Source organism: Melanostigma gelatinosum (assembly GCF_949748355.1).
Source record: "Melanostigma gelatinosum genome assembly, chromosome: 19".
NCBI lineage: Eukaryota > Metazoa > Chordata > Actinopteri > Perciformes > Zoarcidae > Melanostigma > Melanostigma gelatinosum.
In genome coordinates, this window is record NC_136652.1 from 11,415,238 (window position 1) to 11,437,217 (window position 21,980).

Sequence of the window (21,980 nt, forward strand, 5' to 3'; positions counted from 1 at the left end):
TTGGGCAGTGTTTTGCATTCATCATATACCTGAAGGGATCTTGTTTACATCTTCTCATTCACTTTGTGATAGAGCGCGATCGTCGCGCTGGAGCAGTTTGCATGCGATATGGATTTTCTTTATCACAATATGCACATCTCTTTGTCGCATCGCTGAGAGGATGAAGATACTTAGTTGTTCAACCTGCTAAACCGATTCGTCGCACACCACTGATCATGGTTTATCTACCAACTCGCCATCGTTTTTTACAGTGGAGATGTCATGTGAAATCAATCAATCAGTCAATCACCACTCAGATTCAAATTAGCATCACCTGGCTGGCCTACAGATTCAGTCCAGTGATTTGGTTATTCAGGCCATTCCTGAGCGATTTGAGTGACAGGTAGCGTGCCAGCCCACCAATCACCCAGCAGCATTAATGAGAGGTGAGCACGAGGTCGAGTCGCTCCGTCTGTCTGGCTCCACCCTCTCTGCAGCTGTCAGTCACCTCGGGCACGGAGCCCATGGCTCCCGCGTAGACAATGACACGCGCCGGGCCTGATGGTGTGACATCGGAGGGAGCGAAGGGTGAGAACGACAGCTGGGCTGAGCGATGACGACCGGATCGATCCCCAAGGCATGCCAACAGAGCGACGGCGGGAGGGAGGGGTCGGCGAGGAGGCGGAGAGGAAGGGGAAGCATGATGGATGGCGTGAGGACTGCACGAAGTAAAGAGCAGCACGTAGGAAATGGAAAAATGCGGACTGAGAGGATGAGAAGAGTTGTGGACGCTGCAGTCGTACTTTTTGCATATGTCTGCCTCATTTGGTTCCCTGTCTTTCAAGTAAAATAAGACTGCAAATTTAAGCTGTGAAAACAGATGTTTGGTGCGGTCCACCCATGTTCAAGGAGACACATTTCTCCGGTAATGGTTCCATCCCAGTCCGGCCACACCCAACAAATGCTGCGGCGGCTCCCACACCTCAAGTCCAGAGGCCGGGCCGTCGCTCAGGCCCAGCGAGGGAAGCTCTACTACCGCACACACTAGCCCCACTGTGGGAGCTGTCTGTGGTCAGGACATCTCTCTCTGTCAAGTGCGGGCTCGAATGGAGCTGGATCGCTCCGAGGGCGCCCCGAGGCGTTGAAGCAGGCGATGCAAGAATGCGCCGAACAGAATCTGTTTACTTGGAATCACACTGCGGACATAACAGGAAGACGGCGGCGTAGCAAGGTGAACTGATTCGACACGAAGAAATATTTGCACAAACACAACAGATACACTGTAGTACACGTACAGCGCACTGGTGTATAGTCATGCGCTATATATGGGGATAGCACTGTTCATGCCTCTTTAAACAGAACTTTCAAACCGAGTTCTGAGCAGAGGTGGTGGGGTTTCATTGGACTGACCAGATTAGCTTGACTTATTGGAGTCGAGGGGTTCGGTTTAACACCGTTGAGTTGACGGCAAAGGCCGGAACATGTCTGTTCCTTTTCTGAAGCGTTACTGTATAAAGTAGCTGCAGAGTGAGGGAACATTAAATCAAATGTTCCGATTCAAATTGAAGGCAAATTGCGTTCATGTAGCCTGCTTTCATCTGCGCCTCCCAGAATACTTTTACATCTCCATCCATATGTATGGCTTTCCATGTCAGCAGATAGGTTTCCTTTTGAAGTCAGGCAGATTCTATTAACTCTAACCAGAGAAATATGTATGCTTCCACACGGGCCTCCACCGCTCCGCCCGGCTCTGATCACCCGGTGAACTCCACGGTTAATGGATGAGGCGGCGGAGAGCCAATGGAGAGACAGCCGGGGCACCGTTTCAGAGGAAACCGGGTTACGTGCCGAACCTCCCCTCACTCAGTGCTTAGTTCCAGCGGGGCTCATCAGGCCCTGCTTCTCATAGCTTGTCTTTTACTCCACAGTATCCCCCCCCCCCCCCCCCCCACCTTTCCTCCCTGCCTCCCCCGAGTCAGTTTTTCTCATCCGTTACGTCTCCTGTATCGTTTGATTAAGACGCTGTTGAATCCAGCTACCTTTTCGAGTCTTCGCTTCAGGTCCTCTAGAGATACCGTCAAGGATCGTTTGTGTATTTGTGAACGCTATTAGCCTCCTTCCTGTGTCAGTGTGTGTGTGTGTGTGTGTGTGTGTGTGTCTGTTGCTTTTTGATTATACCGAGTGGTTCAATATATTTTTTATTTACATATTTCGGATGGGGATGCTTGTGGTTTGTCTCCACCAGCATTGTGTCTTAGCTCGGTGAGTGCTCAGTTAACTTGGAGGCCAGGGCTTCTAAGAGAGCGAGGCTTGAACAGCGGGGGGGGGAAGAATGTGCAGCAAGAACATATTCCATCTTTAATAGTTTTTATGCGGAGGAATTTATTTGGTATAATGCGAGTGGTAGCTCTTTTTTTTCGTCTTCTCTCTCTGCTGATTTGAAGTCTGTGTTCTATATCAGAGTGCTCATTTGTGCTTCCATTACATGCGTGCAGTAGTTATTCATTGTTCATCCACACAGAACTGAGGAAATGTGTTTTTATCGATGTGAAATATTAAAGGGACTGAAAATAATTGTTCCATTACATTACAACAGGCATTCTTAGTCATTAAGCAAAGTCGAGGGAGAATAGTGGTTTTTGTAGTGTGTTTTCTTTTTTTTTTTTTAAATCAGTCACAAATTAATGTCATTTAACTGCCACTTGTCTCCGTAGTTCGCCATTTAATAGAGAAGAGTAATTGGATGGTGAAACCGGGTGTCATTATTGGATGTATGGTTTAGGAGGAGATAGGCTGGACCTTTTACAAACATTAAAGATGATTCTGTACTCTGTAGATAGTGTTAAGCTTCAAATAAATAAACTGGGACCGGTTCTCCAAGAGGCTCCACTCTGGTGTCTCAGCAAATTAAGTAGAACTTCCACTGCTGTACACATTAAGAGATGACTGCAACTTCTAAATCCAAAAATACAGCAGATATCAGACTAAGCGGTCTGGTTTGGGATGATAAACACTCTCGGTGCCTCTCCAAACTCTTCATTAGTGACGATTTAAACGAGGTGTTGTAGATGTGATATGAAGCAGAATCCTGCCATTTGTTTTTTGTTGCTGTTGGAAGCGGACTTTCATAATATTAGCACAACATCCAACATGTATTTTTACAGATTAAAAACCCTGAGCAAAGACTAGAGAGCATCTTTCTATGGAATCACACCAGCTAAACTGGTAGAGGGTGTAAAGTGGACAGTGGCCTCTTGCCCTCTTCCCACCTTCCCTATTTCCACACTCATCTTTGAACTCTGCCTTCACTGTTATCGCAACTACACAACTGTAGTTTTGTTTGTTCGTCTTTGTGATGCAAAAAAATACCAGCCATGTGATCACATGTAATAACATGTTCTACAAGTGATCCGGTAGTTTTACATGAAGTTGGGGCTGAACCAGCTGCTTAAACAGTGAATCTCAGCCATTTTAAATCATTATTTCATTGTTTAAAGTAGTATTTAGCAAAATTTAAAAAAGTAAAAGTAAATGCATGTAAACTTGCCAAACAGCTGGATTTTTCTATTTTACTAAATCAGCTCGTTGGGCTTTAGAAACATGATTTGTCATTATTTTCTTCACTTTGTTAAGGAATCAAAAAGAGATCGATGGCTTCTATAATAATGAAATTGATCATTACTTTGCACCTCTGCATTGAGTATTTCTGCCGAGTCAGACCATTTTGCGTTCTCTTCCTTTCTCACATCCTCTCCGTGTGTCTCTCTCCCCCAGGATACCAGACGGACAGGCAGAAGCCGGGTCCCTCGCTGCCGGGAGACTGCGCTCCCTGGAGGACCAGCTCACCAGAGCCAAACAGAAGATCCACAGCTTCCAGAAACTCACTGGCGACGGTAAGCAGGACAGGGCCATGGAAAAGGTTGCAGGGCAGGATTTGGCACAGAGCTTGGAAATATGAAAGGATTGATTTCGGAGGTAGGGGGAGGGGGGGTTGACTGTATACGCTATAAACCAGTCAACGGCTCTTGTGAGCTTTTGCCTGCAGCGGGAAACTCAGTCGAGTCCGCTGTTAAACCCCTGCTGTGGCTCAGCAGCGATGATGGCAGAGCCGGGCGGGCGGGCAGGGGTATGTGTGTATTTGCCAATCTAAGCAGTATTCAGACGGGCAGGGAAACTTGTCAGGTGAGCGGGTGAAATGTGTGAATGAAGTGCGAGCAGCGTGAATGGATGGAAGAATGGAGGAGAGAAAAAGAGTCTGACGGACGGAGAGAAAATGAAGGACGTGTGAGCGGGGAGGGCAGCGCAGGGTCAGCCTTTCAATCTTGCCGCAGGGGAAGAAAAAGCTAAAAATACCCTCCAGCTTTTTTTTTCACCCGGGGAGGGAGTGAGGAGAGGGAGTGCAAGATAGGAAGGTAAAAAAAGAGCTTTTTCCTCTCCGCCACCACCACATCCTCCTTCTTCTGCTCGAGGCCGTCCTTCCCTTTCCTAGATTTCTTTTGCTTGTTTCTCTCCGCAGAAACCAGAGCAGTCAGCTGGGTTATCCATGTAGGCTCCTCCACATTGTTTGGCTCGGGTGGGGCATAGAGTTTCTTCCTGTTGTGAGAACGGTGTGAGAACAGACATGAGAGAGAGCCACGAGACAAAAACTGTGATCAAGAGCTCCATATTGAGGTCAAAGCAGCACCCAGGGACAACTAATAATAGAGGAACATTTTCCAAAACCTTACTTTATACCATTAGCCTATTTTGATTGATGTAATCCAAATGCTCAAACATTCTTAAAGACCTCTTGGCATCCTTTAAACCTTTTTCCTCCCGAGCTGTGTTCCCATGGAGCTGCTGTGAAGTAATCAATTGATTGTTTAAGATCATACCTGTGCATCAAATGTCAGCCGGCTGAGTGTCTTTGGTTATGTGTTGTTGTGAGCCGGGTCTCTCTTACCCCCCCCCCCCCCCCCCCCCCCGACCTGCAGGCCCTGGGCCCACTCAGGAGGAGCTGCGTAGGAGGGTGGAGAACGGCGTTAAGGAGTTCTGGTACTTCGTTCGCAGCGAGGTGAAGAAATTGGCCAACGCCGAGATCAGCGAAAGGCTGAAGTATGCGGACACGCTGCTGCAGGACCTGGGACACCAGGAGAGGTGAGCATGTAGCATGCTTGACGGTGGAAATGTCAAAATGGGGTCACAAGGATTTGAAGAAAAGTATGAAATGTGTGGCAAAACAAATAAGCATGTGGTCATTTTAAACTCAAAATTGCTGCTAGATGTTCGTGTGATTGTGAGTTTGCCTTCTCTGTGTTCCTTAAGGATGTATTTGAAATTGATAAATATAAACCCTTCTGATGTAGAGCTCTGAATAATCATGAACAACTCTAATTTCTTCAAGACTAGACAACAAAATCCTCGACAGATTGATTGATGATGAATATCGTCATTAGCCGAAGTCCTCAGTGGACAGATTGTTGGTGCTCAATGGTCGTCTGTATAAGAAGCAGCTCAGAATCCTGATCAGTGTTTCTAATCTCTCTCTCTGTGGACGTTGATTACAGACTGCCATGCCACTGTTTACCAGCTCTGCCCACTGACGATGTCAAATGTTGACACGTTTGACAGGTGAATTTGAAAGCAGCGGCGGGGCAAAGGCCATCGCTGCGTTCTGTCTGTCATCTGGATGTCTCACACACTGAATGAAGAAAGGCCCGATCACTTAGCCAAGTGGTTCATTGTAATCCTGCTGAAGTGGCTTAAAGGGCCCATTGTCTTAGCGTTTGCTGCCTAAGCAGCTTTCCAAAGACTGGATCCTCACGCCGTACACATAGGCATGCATGTGCACACACACACACACATATATACAGTCACATGCATTCACTCTACTCTATCTCAGCCCCCCCAGCTCTCTTTGTGTCGGCTGCAGGCAAAGGCCGGGAGGGCCAGCACAGATAGGGGGCAAGAGGTGGAAAGAGCAGTGAAATGTTTGACTCGTATAAATGCATCGCTCGCTCGTTTTGAATTCTGCTCAGGGAGTGTGTAAGGTCCTTCGCTGCGAACATTTCCCCCAAGTGAAAATAAAAAATGTTAGCAACTTAGCGGTCATCCCAATAAAACCAATCACCGCGTTGTGGAGAGCTTTTCCGTTCCGCAAAGCTTTATCGGCAGATGAAAGGAGACGGTGTGAAAGTTCAGTTTTTTGCTATTTTTTTGTGCTATTTTTACTTATAAATAACTAACAACTAATCAATAATCCAAATTGTCACAGATTAGTTTTCTTTTTATCAATGAATCGACAATCATTGCAGTTCTAATATAGCAAGAATCAATCAATTTTAGACAGAACAGCGACTCCTGTGTAGATACTACATGTTTTTGACCATTTGGTATTAATAAATTGCATTTCACAGTATATCCTGGAAACATATGCAGTGTGTGGCCTGAACTTATCTCTGTGGTTTTAGAAGAAAGAAAAAATCTCACGAGAGATCCACAATTATAACTGAACTGACAAAATGAACAAGAGTAATAACTACAACATAGTTGTAGTAATCCTTATACTGAAAAGAAAACTAATATGAAGAAGATTCATGCCCAAAATGTTGTTGGGCATTATAAACAATACAGATACAATACATTATGAAGAATACAGTCTGCGGTCAGGTTGGGTAAACTCATTTTCCTGTTTATTTCCCACCAAATGGCTGCCATCATGTCATCGAACAGCACGCTATAGGCCAGGGAAAGCATCGGCCTTCTCCTTCCTCCTGTTTCCCCGTCCTCTGTCTTACTTGAAGCCTTGTACATGCTCTCACCTTGTAAATGCTCTCGGTCGGTGCTCAGTGAAGCTGTGTTCTGCTGCCAAGCCCCGCGGCTGCAGCCTCAGCCAATCAGGAGCCCTGGGGAAGCCCACAAGCTTCACATACTGGATGCCCAACACCACACACACACAGACACATTTGAAAGCACACACACTCCCCGATACACATGGACATCAGGGCTATGTGGTGTCTTGGCTGCCAAATTCCCCCTTTTATGTTGATTCCTTCTTGTGAGGTTTTGTGGCCAGCCAGGTTAGTTTTTACCGCCCGCAGAGCGCCAGTGATTGCTCCCCCGTGCACTTCTGGAGGAGCATTTGACATCCGTGCACACATTGTGGTTCCAGCTTCATAATGGGACAATGAGTAATGATACCGTCTTATTGTAGAGAAAGGCACTATTCACCCCGCCGCACTGTTGAAATGGGACATGTGTGTGTGTGTGTGTGTGTGTGTGTGTGTGTGTGTGTGTGTGTGTGTGTGTGTGTGTGTGTGTGTGTGTGTGTGTGTGTGTGTGTGTGTGTGTGTGTGTGTGTGTGTGTGTGTGTGAGAGAGAAAGAGTGTGATGTGTTTGCGTCCGCCCTGAGCTGCAAGTGTCGGAGCTCTTGGGCATGTTTGTAAGTGGATGGTCACCATATTTGGCAGTGTGTGACATGACACAAATTCGTTGTCAGAGGCGTGCAGATGCCAGACTTAATCCAAAACAGAGCTAAACAACCAGAAAAGACGCTGTTGTCATCAGTCGGCTTGACAAGCCCATCACTTTTTCTATAAACATCCTGAAAGCACGGTGAGCCTTGGGACTGTCAAACGCTCGGTGTGCTGTTAACATCTGCTGCTGGAGGTTCTTATCTGAAGCCCTGTGTACGGTAATGTTGGGGGAACTTCTGTAGGAGAAGGAGTTTTACACAAATCTCACTCCGATGCAGGAAATCATAGCGTTCATTTGTTCTATGTGAGAATAAGAAAGGACTGAAGGTCTACCCTGATTTGAAATAGAAATGAAGCATCATATCTAATAAGGTCACCGACTACATATGAAAGTGTGTAATGTGAGATAAAATATGAAAATCTGCTGAGTCAAGATCGGGTTGACGTAACTCTTGTGCATATTGAAGTGCTGTTGGCTGTCCGTTTGTATTTTGATGTAGATGTACTGTGTCGTGATATTCTAAATCTTCTTTCTAAAAACAGTTCAACTGTTAATAACCAGGTGGGAGCACCTGTTTGTTTGTTTTGACTGATCCTGTGAATACGATGAAGCTACTGTACGTCAGCAAGTTGATACAAAAATCATGTAAATCCATAAAATGACTGCTGATGGATTTGCAATGTCTCAATGCTCTAGATTAGAACAACCAGAGATTAAAAGTATTTACAAGATCTTGTAGCCGATCTGACATTGATCTCTGGAAAACCAGAACCCAAGAAATCATTCTACGAAGAAAACAGACTCGACACTGAAGAGATCAGGAGATCCAAGATGCAGTCGATCCAAACAAATCCAAACAGAAGAAGAACACAAACGCTGGCAGCAGGAAGATTCTTCACATATTAACAAGCAGCCGCATTTAGAAACTCTGTTTCCTTTTTCTCTGTGTGTCACATTCACACTCTGCAGCTCACATCTCAAACACATTTTTTCAACTATTATGATTGTGACACACCGATATTCCACACCTGATCCACCTAACACAGTGACACGCAGACCCGGGTACTACAACGCCGCCGTGTGTGTGTGCGTGTGTGTACGTGTGTGTGTGAGAGCTGTATGCATGTGGCTGAAAAGCACATGACGCTTTCATTCATTTTCTTTTTTTAACAGTTTATACGTTGGCCAGCGGAAGCCTTTAAAAACACTGCGATCATTGTGCCTAAACAGGCAAATTTGAACAATGCAAATGCAAATATTTCCAAATTAGACAATTACAATTGTTGATTTATGTACCCTGCGAGCACCCGCTTCACTGGGAGGAAGTCTTGCAGCATGTGCTCCTCCTGCACCGGTGGAGCAGCTCCACCCCTCTCTGATTAACTGGTTCGCACTCCCAACTCATCAAATATCAACGCTTGGTCAGTGCTCCTTGACGTCTGATACCGATGCGCCGAGTCACCGGGCTTTCAGCAATGTGCAAACTCATCCCCGTCATTGTCAGACTCAGAGAATGTGGTCACAGCGAGCTCTAAGGCCTCTTCAACACGTTACTGTCAATTACTTAACGTTACAATAGACGTGTTCTAATCGGTCAAAATGACAGATGGCCTTCAGATGCTTCCATCATTGTCAAAAACAACAGCGAAATGACGTAAAATGTTCAATTACCGCGACCTCTGCTGTTTACAATTTTGATGTGATGTGGCCAGACATTGTCATTGTTTATGAGAGGAAAAAGAGAAGTGTGTATCCTGAAACAAAAGGGTGTTCATTGCACCAAACCAAAAGTACCAAACCTCTCAGAGATGTAGTGTTGCTGACTGGGCAATGTTCATACATTTGATTATGAGCGGATGGCTGATAACACTGTTGCAAGTTGTATTAGACACATAACAAAAAAAACACCCCACAGAGTTTGTAGCAATCAGTGTTGCTTTTCAGCTGGTTATAACACATGAATAATTCTAGGTTTGAAATGTGCACGTGTCTGCAGGTCCATCATGACAGACTTGTACTACCTCAGCCAGGCGGACGGAGTGGGCGAGTGGAGAACGAAGGAGGCGAAAGACGTGTCGGATCTGGTCCAGAACCGAATCACCTACCTACAGGTATCTACAGACACACCTGCTGCTCAGCCAACTGGCCTTGCACGCTCACTTACACACACACACACACACACACACCACATTTATGTGAAGGTTTCCCTCACAGGTACAACTGCACATATGCGTTTTTGAGGACATCTTTCCCACTCACTTGTCTCATCCATAACTGTCGGCATCAGTTTCCACGAGGAGCAGGTGATGGGTGAGATAGCAGACTGTCTCAGCAGTTGGATCTAACAAGTAGGGTTCTTGTTGCTTGTCAGCGATTTAGTGACACACAAGCAGCAACATGCAGACTTGCAAAAAAATGACAGATCGGCAGACGCGCGTATGCAGAAATAAAAGAAAAGTCCTCACACAGACTCGCATGTCAGGCTGAGATAGATGCACATATGCTTACAGCACCACACACACACACACCCTGAGACCCGTGACTCATCCATTCACCCCCAGTCGCCCAGCTCTGGTGCTGCCGGGTTCCCGGGCGGGCCGGCACCGGGCCCTGCAGCATTAATGAGCCGGTGTGTTTGATGAAGAGGACCCAGTCAGTCTGGCTGGGCGGAGACGGCACCACTAACAGCTGCTGTCACCACCGCTGAGGGAGCACACCGCTCCACCAGCTGCTGTCACTAATTCATCGCACACACGCACGCGCACACACACACACACACACACACTCACTGAGTCGTGTACAGATGAATTCACCCGCACCTACGCAAGCAATTGGCGCACACATACAGACAGTCCCAAGATTGATGCACATGCTCGTATGCAAAGAGATGCCCTGTGTGTGGGTGGGTGTGTGTTTTGCTGTCCGTCTCACACACACCCACACATCTATATGTACACACACTGGCAGACTCCACACTCCTGTCCTGCTGCCACCCGCACCAGCTTCTCCCTTCATTCCTGCTTGAAGTAACTCGTTCTCTGCGTCTGCTCCATCTGTCCGCTCTCGACATTCAGTGAACATGGCCGGCTTCTTCAGATGGATTTCTGTTGGACACGCTTTTCATCTGTTTTCGCTCTGTGAGCCTTTTTATGGTGGTTCTAATTGATGGCGAGTTACTATGAGGAGCTTTAGCTGGTTATAAAAGAGTCTCAATTTAAAACGCATGCCTCTATATGACCTAAGTAAACAAGACCATCAGCTAGAGCCGCTGCAACACATTCTTATCCCAACATCACGTACTGAAACCTGCCAGAACTCTTGCCGTCACTTTCTGACGCACTGGGTAGCCGAGCACATCCAGCTATAACGCTCCCAAAGATGCTAAAGGTGCCTTTATCGTTATTCTTCATGCTCGCCATCGAGTCCGATTCCCCGCGAAATCAAATGAAAAGGTTTACGGCACGCAGGTTCCGCAGAAAGTCCTTCAGCTCAGACTCCAGCTTTAACTTGACGCATCAACTTAAAGGTGATATGTCAGTGTTGTGTTATTGCATTATTTTTACATTGACAACTAAAGAAGACAACAGACACAGAACAGTGAACCCGTAATCAAATGTTGTCTTGTGCATCATGTGAAATGATGTTTTCCACATCTTGTCCAGTACTCGCATGCATCCTGTTCTGTGAATCCCGTGTGTAGGTACATCATTTCAATCCATTCGTGGAAAAGGCAAACTCGGCAAGAAATAAGAACACCGACATATTCTAAACAAAGAGGCAATTACAGAATGCAAAACGCTAAATGGCTTTTACTGAGAATTATTGCCAGCAGTAAATCGTACAGAGATGGGGTTTGATATCATACAACATTGGAATAAGATTTTCTGATAATAATATTTGAGTTTTCTCTCGGTGGAGCTCAATCATAGTTGAGTCATTGTGGATGTTTTTGCTGTTGCTAACAACCCAGTCCTTCTAAATGACAGCAGCAGTGTTGCATCTTCATGCAAAACCTGAGCGCAGCAGGTGGTTTTACACTTCAAGCGTCTATGAGGAGAATGAAAAGACTTTAATTGGCCGGATATAGTGTGAAACTGCTGACAACAAAGAGTGGCAAAAACAGACATTTACCAGAATGTAGTTCGCTTTTTCCCTCCAGATATCTTAAAGCGTGAGCAGCTCTCTTTCATCTTCCGCTCTGTCTTTGAATGTGGCCATCGCAGCGGATAATTACCTGAGCCTGGCATATTGTTTCTCTTATCCAGTTGTTCGTCGCCGTATTCCCCATGAGAAACAATATCACTGTGGTCTCCCTGAACTGAATCACTCTGCAACTGCCTTCCGTGTTTCACACTCAAAAAGCACACCGTTTAAACAGCCACTTAACCTGCACGGAGCGGTACTCAGAGGCTCAGGCTTTTGTGCACGCATCTGCCGCCATTATCCTTGAACCGGGTCTCTCGGCCACTTCGGAGTCATTCCAGCCTCATCATTACCACCCAGGGAATCCAATGCTGCCCTCCACGCCACACGGCGCATGCCACACGTTACAGCTCAGACGCCAAGCTCTGTCGTGAGAAAAAGCTTTAATTCTTTTGTCAGGACGCCACTGTAGATTATGTGCACAGCGAGTTAACGGCTATTGGAATAGTAGTGAACTGGCAGCCTGTAACGCCAGGGAAACGCCTTTCAGCGCGGTGGCTGCTGTCCATGATGTTATTGAACAGCAATCGGTTTTCAGCTCCTCTTTCTTTTTTCATATGCCCTTCTTTTCTGTTGCCTCTGTCCTCGTTCTCATTTCATCTCCACTGTTTTTTTTTTATCCTCATCTCTTCCACTGTTCGCTTCCCTCTTCTCCTCCCTCTCCTTCTCCTCCCTCTCCTTCTCCTCCCTCTCCTTCTCCTCCCTCTCCTTCTCCTCCCTCCCTCTCCTCCCTCTCCTTCTCCTCCCTCTCCTTCTCCTCCCTTTCCTTCTCCTCCCTCGCCTGCTAGTGTGTGATAGGCAGCGTTAGCCGGTGGGTGCCGCGCGGCCTGATTACGGTGAACCATCCACAGCTGCAGCAGCCTAATGAGGAAAACACTCCCATCAGCCGGTAATTGCTGTTTAGGAAGCTGGTTGGCACCAGCGTTGCGGAGTCGCTCAAACCGGCTGCCGAGCGAATCGCGAACCGCCCGGCGACCCGCTGTTTTGGTGTTCTTCCCCTCAGGCTGTAAGCTATTGAAGTTAAATGATGAATGAAAGTGAGTGAAGTAGAGAATCAGAGAGAATAGGCTAAGAGGAGAGAGAGAGAGAGAGAGAGAGAGAGAGAGAGAGAGAGAGAGAGAGAGGTTAGGTTGGTACTGAGGCTAACTGCCCCCGCTCAGACACACTGTGACCAACACTGCTCTCCAAAGACCTCTCAGAGTAAATCTAATTATAAGCAATGGAAAGAAACCCCATTTGGACCATTAGAAAGAAGCAACTAAAAGCAGATAGTAGTCGATTAGAATGTTATCTGGTCCTAAACAGAGACTATGAATTTGCAGAATATCTCTTTAGTGTCAGAAAACAGAAGCGGACACAGATCCTAACCAGGTAACTGTTCAACAGGTGAGGCTGAGACAGAAATCCATCTACTCCAATGTCATTCAGTGAAATCAGGAACATTTACTGAAACAAGGTCAACTCTGGAATCTCACACACACACACACACATGATTTGCGGCATTTGGGGGATATGACAAAAATGTACATCATGATTGTCATTTTCATCGAAAAACATATTGAAATGATTATTGTGTGGGTTTTTTTGCTGGGATTTGTTCCAAACAAAGATGTTTTCTTAAGTCTGTATATTATGATGTGTCGTCCTGGACATCTCTGCAGCACGGTGTTTAATTTAAAATGGTATGTGACCCACATTTTGCCTTTTACACATATTGGATCTCCTCCCATTTGATAATTACAGTAAAGCCATATTGTGGTTTCAATGAATTAGCCTTGAATTGAAAAGCGATAAATACTGAGAGAAAAAGAGATTACAGACAACAACAAAGAGATTAATGAAGAATAGATATAAAAGGATAAGGCTGGGGATTGTTCTTGTTGCCAACAAATACCAAAGGGACCAAATCCAATGAATCCATCTCTCAATAATGTCCATCCTCCACGCTGCCCCATTGGTTCCTACTGACAACTTACATCTTAAAAAGCTGGTCACAAATAGAGTTTTTTGAGCAATTTCAGTCATTTCTTGCAAACGTTACTCAAACAGAGGCTCGTGACTATAATCAGCCAACTATTGAAATGTGCCAGTGCAACAGCACAATGTATGTGGGTATGTGGCCGTGTTCATTGAAGAAATGTGCCACTTATTGCAACGGTGTGGCTCATTTATGTGTTTTTAATAATGTTCTTGTAACAATGGTGAAAACATCTATATCAGGCGTTGAATGCACAGACAATACTTGTCACCAAAGCGTATAAAAATATAGAACATTACCAGCTGTATCCTTTTAACAATAAGAAGGAGAGAGGCGGGAGGAAAAAACAAAAAGATGGGAAAAGAGTCATTTTCATGGCTGTCAGAGAGGGAGAAGAAAGGAAAAACAAACCGGCAGGTAAAGAGAGAGAGAGAGAGCCGAGAAAAAGAGGTAACAGGTATAAACTGAGAGCGAAGTAGAGTATGAGACAGACGGGCAAAGGGAACAAACGGAACAATATCGGCCATGCGTTATTACAAGTCAGAGAGCAGGGCTTTGAGAGATACAAGGAGAAGGTCAAGCAATAAAAAAAAAGGTTAAAACATTCCTTCCTGTCCTTCTCCCAGAACCCCCCCGACTGCAGTAAGGCGAGAAAGCTGGTGTGCAACATCAATAAGGGCTGTGGTTACGGCTGCCAGCTCCACCATGTCGTCTACTGCTTCATGATCGCTTATGGCACCCAGCGCACGCTCATCCTGGAGTCCCACAACTGGCGCTACGCCCCCGGCGGCTGGGAGACCGTCTTCCTGCCCGTCAGTAACACCTGCACCGACCGCTCCGGGACCACCACTGGACACTGGTCAGGTAAGGTACACACACACAATCACCCATTGTGAGCCACGCACAGTCGTAGCCTCAGTGCTGCCTGCAAACGACTATGATTAGTTGCTTAATATTCAAATAGCCCTTGTTGTCTTTTTTGGTCTATCTCTGCTGAAAGACGGGGTCTGCCAGACCACACGTCTTTTGTGCTGCTACAGCGAAAACAAACAGTGTGAATTCCCTGGCTAAGCAGGACTGTGCAATTCCTGTTAAAGCACTTTGGCAGCCAGTGAAGCAGCAGCAGCAGCAGGTTACTGTTCAAAGGCTTCAGTGCCAAGAAGACTTTATTTCCGCAGAGGAGGCTCCTCCTCTATTTACGAGAGTCATGAGGAGATCAAATCTACTAAAAAAAAAAGAGTAATTGGTTGAAATAAACCATTACTAAATCTCAGTATCATTGAGTATATATTTTCTCTTCTTTCGAAAAAATCTATTATTCAAATTCTAATTAAAATGCATCAACAGTGACACCTGCAGGACGGGCGAGAGGTTAAAGGGCAGTCTGGTATTGGGGGGCAGAGGAGGACATCATTTGTTGTTCGCCTAAATGATGCTTCAACGGAGGACGTCCTTCCGTCACCAAACAACAACCAGAATACAATATTGACATTGCCTTCGTCCAATTGTCGTCTTGAGTTCTCTGCCGCTGTATTGTGACGATCTGGCAGTAAAGCTGTAGATGTACGCCGTGGATTCATTGTAGAATTGGATCCAGCGCCGCCACTCAGCCTTGATTCTAATTCTGCCGGAGGCCACAGATGGTATTACAACAAAAAGAAGATGATGAATGAGATTGCGCATCGGTATGAGTGGAAATAGTGATTTTTGTATGATTAATGGATGGTCTTACAGTATAGGTGTGTTATCCTCTGTTAAGCTGACAGAACCAGAGATCATGGATGATTTGGAGGTTTTACTATGAGACCATGCCCCCCCTCTCTCTCGCTCTCTCTCTTTTTGTCATTGCTTTCTTCTTCTCATCACTGCATCCTTTCAGCTCTATATATTTCTGCTATCGCTTCATTTGATCTGGGCTCTCCCTTCTTATCTCCTGCTCTCCTAGCGCGTTCCCTTTCTTATTCTCCTGCCTTTCATGTGTCCTTTTCCACTATCTAATGTCTTTCATGTGTCCACTATCTACCGTAATGTCTTTCTCTGGTGTCTGTCTTACAAACCGCCTCCTATAGATCCATATATGCCATCTGGCATCTCACTACAAACGCCACTCCCCCGGCCTGTTCGCATTCTGAATTCTTATCCTTATAAGTCTTGTAATTTGCAGAGGCAGTATTTTCTGTTGACCAAGCCGAGCATAGCTAATGTAAGCCTGTTGGGTTCTTGGCTACTGCTGTGGTCATGCCTCTTGTGTTAACAGGGTCGGTAAAATCATTCCTTGGGACACAAAGGGACACTAAAGCCTTGGATTAATAAGTAGATATACATTGAATATATCACTAATTAAGTGGAATGTCTGCCCATGCCAGTACAATTAATGCATTTGGATATTTGCTAGTGTTACAGTATATTATTGGCCTTTTATTCTATGATTAGCCAGTGTTTATTACCTACCATGCGAATGCCTTGAGATGACGAAAGGTTTGCGTTGTTCCAGGATGGCAGTGGACTTTGCAACGTCGTCATTTTCTAATATTGTCAGACATCGGGTCTCTGTTGTGTCATTCCTGGTAAATGCCACCAATCCTTTCTAGTAACCTTCACTTAGAAATGTGATGAGCATGCTGCTTTTGCCTGTTCTATAGTTTTACACGATACAGTTTTTGTCTTTTGTTTGCCGAACCTTGTGTTTACGCTGGAAATTGCCATTGTTGGTATTTTATGTCACAGCGCTGTCATCTGTACATGGGTTTGCCCGCTTTATGTTGAGTTGTTTCCCGTAGGATGTCAGTTATTTATAGACGGAGAGATGATGCATGGAATATGCATCTGGGACAAAGTCAAAGGTAGCGATCATTATAGGACCTGCTGATTTTCTTCCCTCGTTCAGGAAGTGGGAAAAACAAATTCAAATTTTTCCAGGGAACCATAATTCTAAAACCTGAAACAACCTGAAAAGCACTTTGCTGAAATAAAATACAATCTTAAGTTTGGGTTTTAACGAGGAACTACAATTACGACACACATCTATTTTATTCGATTATGATTATGTAATGGGAGTATTGATAAAGATTGACCCACCTTGTCTCTTGGGATGGGATACTGGATAATAATGCAGACACAGTACCCACATTTTTTTCAATCGTTGCCTCAATAAAACACAGTTGAAACAGTTTTTAGTTTGGAAATATGACTACAAATCTGAACAGACAATCGATACAAGTTTTTAGTACTTGACAATTTTAGATTCTCTGCGCCTCGCATATCGGTCAATACCAACAGAAAGTAATGAGGTCCAAACCCAGCGCTTCTGTCTGTTAACCCACTGGTGCGTGTTGCTGTTTTACTGCAACCTTTACGTCCAGTGGGCAGCAGCATGAGAGAGCTTACAGCACCATCTCACAGGTTTGGTAAATTCTGAGCACACAAAGGGGAAACGAGTCTCCTCGTGGAACAATGGTTCGTTGATCAAAGAGCTAATTTGCCAAAGAGGGTGTATTCCTTTGAGCTTCTCTGGGGAGACATGACTGCCTTATGAGTGAGCCTGAGAGCAGCAGGGGAAACATAATGTTCTCTGCCATGTAAAGACTGGAACAAGAGTTGTCCAAGTTCATAAGCCGCCTCTCAAATGTATTATGCATGGAAAGGCTCCGCATTTTGTGTCTGTATGGCGTCACTCTTGGTTCTCCAGTAGCTGTGTTGAGCTTGTGCAATATTTATTAGGCGAAGTATGCATCATGGGCTTAAAATACAGCGTTTCTGTGTCACTTCAGACCTTTAAGCTTTAAGGCCGATGCTTTGGAGTTGAGATGAAATTTAAAAAGAGCTTTGTGATGTAATTAAGGAGCTGTGGGAGGCAGACTCACTGCGTCTCAGTACATTGATGCCGTGAAGTGCAGGCCTCAAAAAAGAGCCCATTCCCCCTTATGTGAATCATGCCAATGATGTTATATAAGCAAAGACAGGCCTGGGGGAATATCTTTTCTGTTCAATATTTAATGCTTCCACCAATTTATATTCAGTTCATGTTCAGGCATACGCACACATAAATTGAAGCCTCTGTTTCTGTCCTTGTTTTTCGCATGTTTTTTTACGTACCCTTTCTGTGAAAGGCCATTTTTAATGACTCATTATGCCATTTAGTCGGAAGTGTGTCGTGGATGTGTGTTTGCAGCTGTATTAGGGCCCGTCTGTGGCAGTTAGAGAAGCCACTTCAGTCTGAAAGAACACAGGCCTCAAACTTGTTTTTGTGGAAGTCAGGGGTTTACTCACACACACACGGACCAAAACACAACTCTCCCTGGGTTTTTAAGACGGAAGGAGAGTGAAGGTTTTGTCTGCCAGGCATATCCCTTCTGGTGCGATGAGATTAGCTGAGGCTCTGTGTGTGTGTGTGTGTGTGTGTGTGTGTGTGTGTGTGTGTGTGTGTGTGTGTGTGTGTGTGTGTGTGTGTGTGTGTGTGTGTGTGTGTGTGTGTGTGTGTGTGTGTGTGTGTGTGTGTGTGTGTGTGTGTGTGTGTGTGTGTGTGAATACACATTTCTTTTTATTGTTGTTTTCTTGGATCACCTTTTTTTTTTACCGCGCATCACAAGACCCCCTTACATGCATGTTTGTGTGTGTGTGTCCTCATGAGCATTTCTGTGGGAGGGCACATGTGTGTTCACGCACAGTTGGCCTCGGTGTGCATGGAGGTCTGGCAGTGCATGGGGGGGGGGGACTGTCTTCTGCCCAGAAAGGTGACCTTCGTAATGAGCCCGTGCTCAACCACTCTGCCCAGAGCTCCTGGCCTTGAGGCGCCAATGCCAGACCAACAGCCCCCCCCCCCCCCCCCCCCCGTGGCTTTCTTGATCCGACTGAAACTTGTTACTGATACAAGGTCTGAAGCCAAGTCACTCATGCCAAAATTATTTACATCACGAAAATCACAAATCTCAAAGGGCTGCACAATCTGCCGCTCAACCCTTAGAACCTCTGCTTTGATAAGGAAGGTGCCTTTCTGATATATTATAAGTTAAACAATTGTTGAATCGATGAGCATAATGTTTGCATTGATGATAATGAACATGATCGTCTTAATACTCGACCTTCTCCTCTTTGGACCATCCAGGAGAGGCCCACGATAAGGACGTCCAGGTTGTGGAGTTGCCTATAGTGGACAGTCTCCACCCCCGGCCCCCTTACCTGCCCCTGGCCATCCCCGAAGACCTGGCCCCGCGCCTGCACCGTCTGCACGGCGACCCCTCCGTTTGGTGGGTGTCCCAGTTCGTCAAGTACCTGGTGCGACCGCAGACGTGGCTGGAGAAGGAGATCCAGCAGACCACCGCCAAGCTGGGCTTCAAACACCCCATCATCGGGTAAGGACGCTCGGCTGTCACTGCTCCGTGTGGCTCGCACTTCCTTTTTTCTGTGCTTTTAACCACTTCAATAATAACGGCTTTGTCACTACAGCGTATCTCGACAATAAAGTTTACAAAATGCTTCACAATCAAAGCGAACAGACTGCACAGGAAGAAGAAAATAAAGACATCGCCCTGAGGGCTGTGCTGGAACACAGACACGGCTTTGCGGGAGGTTAATAGGAGGTTAATACAATAGTATATAAAGTAACTCAATCTATGGAAGTGTTTAGTTTGGCTAGTTTTCTGACTTTATCTTTGTCTTCCAAAAATCCACATAAGAGCACAAGAGAACTTCCTCGTTGCAGAAAGAACAACGCACCTCAGTGCCCTGCTGTCGGAGTCCGCCACCTAGATATTACTCTTCAGGAAACTAGGCACAAGAGGTCCAGCATTTGACTGGTTATCTCTCTTCCATGAGGCTGATTCCACCTGCCCGGTAAAAGAAGTTGTTTAAAATAAAAGCTAAGCGTTATATTGTAATAGTTTGTGAAGTCAGCCGGGTTTAGTTCTGTCCTTCTCAACATAACTCTCACATCCATATGTTCATAGTCTCTTTTGCCAGCTCCTCGCTCTCATAACTCCTCTTCTTCTCTGCTCTTCTTCCTGCTGCAAGCACCCGTCGCCGTTCTTCCTTACTTTTCCTGTCCTGCTCTGCTTGGTTCTGACTTCCTCTTGTCACGCTCTCCTGTCTCCCTCTCTTTCTTTTCTCAGACGCTCTTCTCTTTAGTTTTTACCTCTCTGCTGCCTTTCATCACCCGGCAGCTTCCGTCTCCTTCTCCCAGCTCTTTGACTCTCCTCCCCCTATTTTTCCTCAATTGTTTTTTGTCTGTGACTCATCCCAACTTTTTCAATCTCCCCGACCTCTCGCATCCTTTCATTTGTGATCGTTGCTCAGTCTTCATTTGTTCATCCAGCTTCAAGATTTCAAATTGTTATATTGTTAGATCTCCCTCACGTTCCCCGGGTGCACATCCCTACCCACAATGCTGTTGCTCTCATGGTTTTACACACATCTCTATCACTGTTCTTTGCGTTTCCAACCCCCCCCCCCCTCCATACACTCGTATATCCCACCCTTTCCTCCCTCCATATCACATGGGAAAGGCTTATTGAAATGATGTGCTGGGTAGAACAAAGTTTTCATCCGTCTTATCCCATCCCTTCTCAGCTCTTGATGCATCCACTCCACTCTGCACTGATGTTGCAACAAATTGCCTTTGCGCTTCTGTCAGCACTGTGGGAGGAAGGCGATATGTATGAGTGTATGGAAAAGTGAGGGGTGGGGGGGGGGACACTGAAAGAGATCCCTAGTGTCAATGCAAGAAAAAGGCACGAGGGAGCGGCAGCAATGGGAGATGCAGATAGTACCGAGAGGAATAGAAAGGCAGCTTGTCCCAGGAGGACCACCGCCACCTCTCTCTCCCTGCTGCTCTCTGAGGACGTGAGAGGCAGGAAGGCTGGGAGCCACCGACTGGGAGCAGCTATCAGCACAGCTCCATCAGCCCCCATTTAATGTGTCCTAATGGGGGGGAGGGAGGGAGCGAGAGATGTCTGAGGGCTAAGCAATGCCTCAGCGTGGTCTGACAGAGAGCGAACAGGCCAAGATAAAAGAGTTCACAGGAACAAAAACACCGTAGACATGAGAGACGTTGGGGAGCAGGAGAGACGGGCCCCAACAAAGGATGCAAAAAGCTCAGAGGCACGACCTCGGCCCGATCAGAGACACCGAATAAAAGGCTCTGACAAACCTTGTAGCCCTCTCACCAACTTGTCCTCACTCCATTCTTTTGGGTTTTATTCGCCACGTGAAGAAAGGAGCTGTTCTTCTGGCCAGTGGTGAAAATTAGCTACAGCCTGTTCATTCTCTTTCTCTGAACCTCTTACTCTCTTACTTGTTTTGTTCTTCTACCTCATTCTCACAAAGGAGTTAGTTAGCCTTGAAAAGCACTAAAGCACTTGGGAAATCCTGAATGGTGGAAGTAAAGGACTAATGTTCGACACCAAAGTGTCCTTAAAAAAGGCTTTCGACCCGAGATATTCCATTGGAGCTGCTCCTCGGTCAGCAGTAGACAAGATGATTGTATTGGGAAGCTCCCAGGTGGCACGATATGAATGTGGGGAAACGTGTGCTTCATTTGTGAAGTAAAGGTTGAAAAAGGTCTTTTTCTTTCTCTTAGATTTTGAAATTGAATTTGCTCCTCGGGGCCAGAAGTCCCAATGCAGATACGGCTGGGTGGTTTAGTAATTGAATAGTTGTGGACGGCATGAAATCGTGTTTCAGCGTCCATCAGTCTGAGGGATGCGTCCGTGTCGGGAGAGGAAACGTTTCCCATTCTCGTCCATCTTTTGTTCTGTTTACCAGCTGTGCGCTTTCTTTCACACGTACAGCCGGTGACAGCGACCTCTCTTTGTCCTCGTGTACTGCGAGCGATGACGAGGAAACCCAAAAAATACAGTTCTGTTGGATATTTCTACTGTCTATTTTACTGTCTCTCTCTATTGAAACTTCCTCTCTCTCTCTCTGTCACCGCTTGCCTTTTCTGTTTCTTCTCTGTCGTTGTCTTTTGTCCCATCGCTCTTTGTTTGTGTTTATACCAACAATGGAAAGATTTCCACGGTATGGCTTTCAAGTGGAACGGCCTTTTTTTTTTTCCAGCGATTACACGTCAACATCAGAAACAAACAGTGTAAACTAGGTTGTCTGAATAAAGATTTTAAAAAAATGTTCTAAATAAAATACAAACACAACTATGATGAGCTCAAAAATCAGCAGGGCCATGGCTGGTTGAAGAACCAGTGTCCAGATAAAACTGCGGTCATCCTGTGAGGCGAGAAAGCACAAATACTCCGGGGAAGAAGTAAAGTTAGTAATGAGCATTAATGGAACATCAATGCATACAGACGGAGGTGAAGAAGAGGAGGAGAGAGGTGCTCAGTGTAGGAAGTCCCCCTGTAGTTTTTGCCTGTAC

General features: G+C 45.8%; 1 protein-coding gene across 2 annotated transcripts in view; it reads left to right on the forward strand.

The window, feature by feature from the left end:
• fut8b (fucosyltransferase 8b (alpha (1,6) fucosyltransferase)) overlaps nt 1-21,980 on the forward strand; it is a 72,007-nt gene that overhangs the window by 44,290 nt on the left and 5,737 nt on the right. For both annotated transcript variants that reach the window (XM_079290310.1, XM_079290311.1), the window contains exons 3-7: nt 3,754-3,872; nt 4,953-5,115; nt 9,431-9,545; nt 14,242-14,479; nt 18,720-18,966. In XM_079290310.1, coding sequence (XP_079146436.1) covers nt 3,754-3,872; nt 4,953-5,115; nt 9,431-9,545; nt 14,242-14,479; nt 18,720-18,966 — 882 coding nt within the window. The remainder of the gene's footprint in view (nt 1-3,753; nt 3,873-4,952; nt 5,116-9,430; nt 9,546-14,241; nt 14,480-18,719; nt 18,967-21,980) is intronic.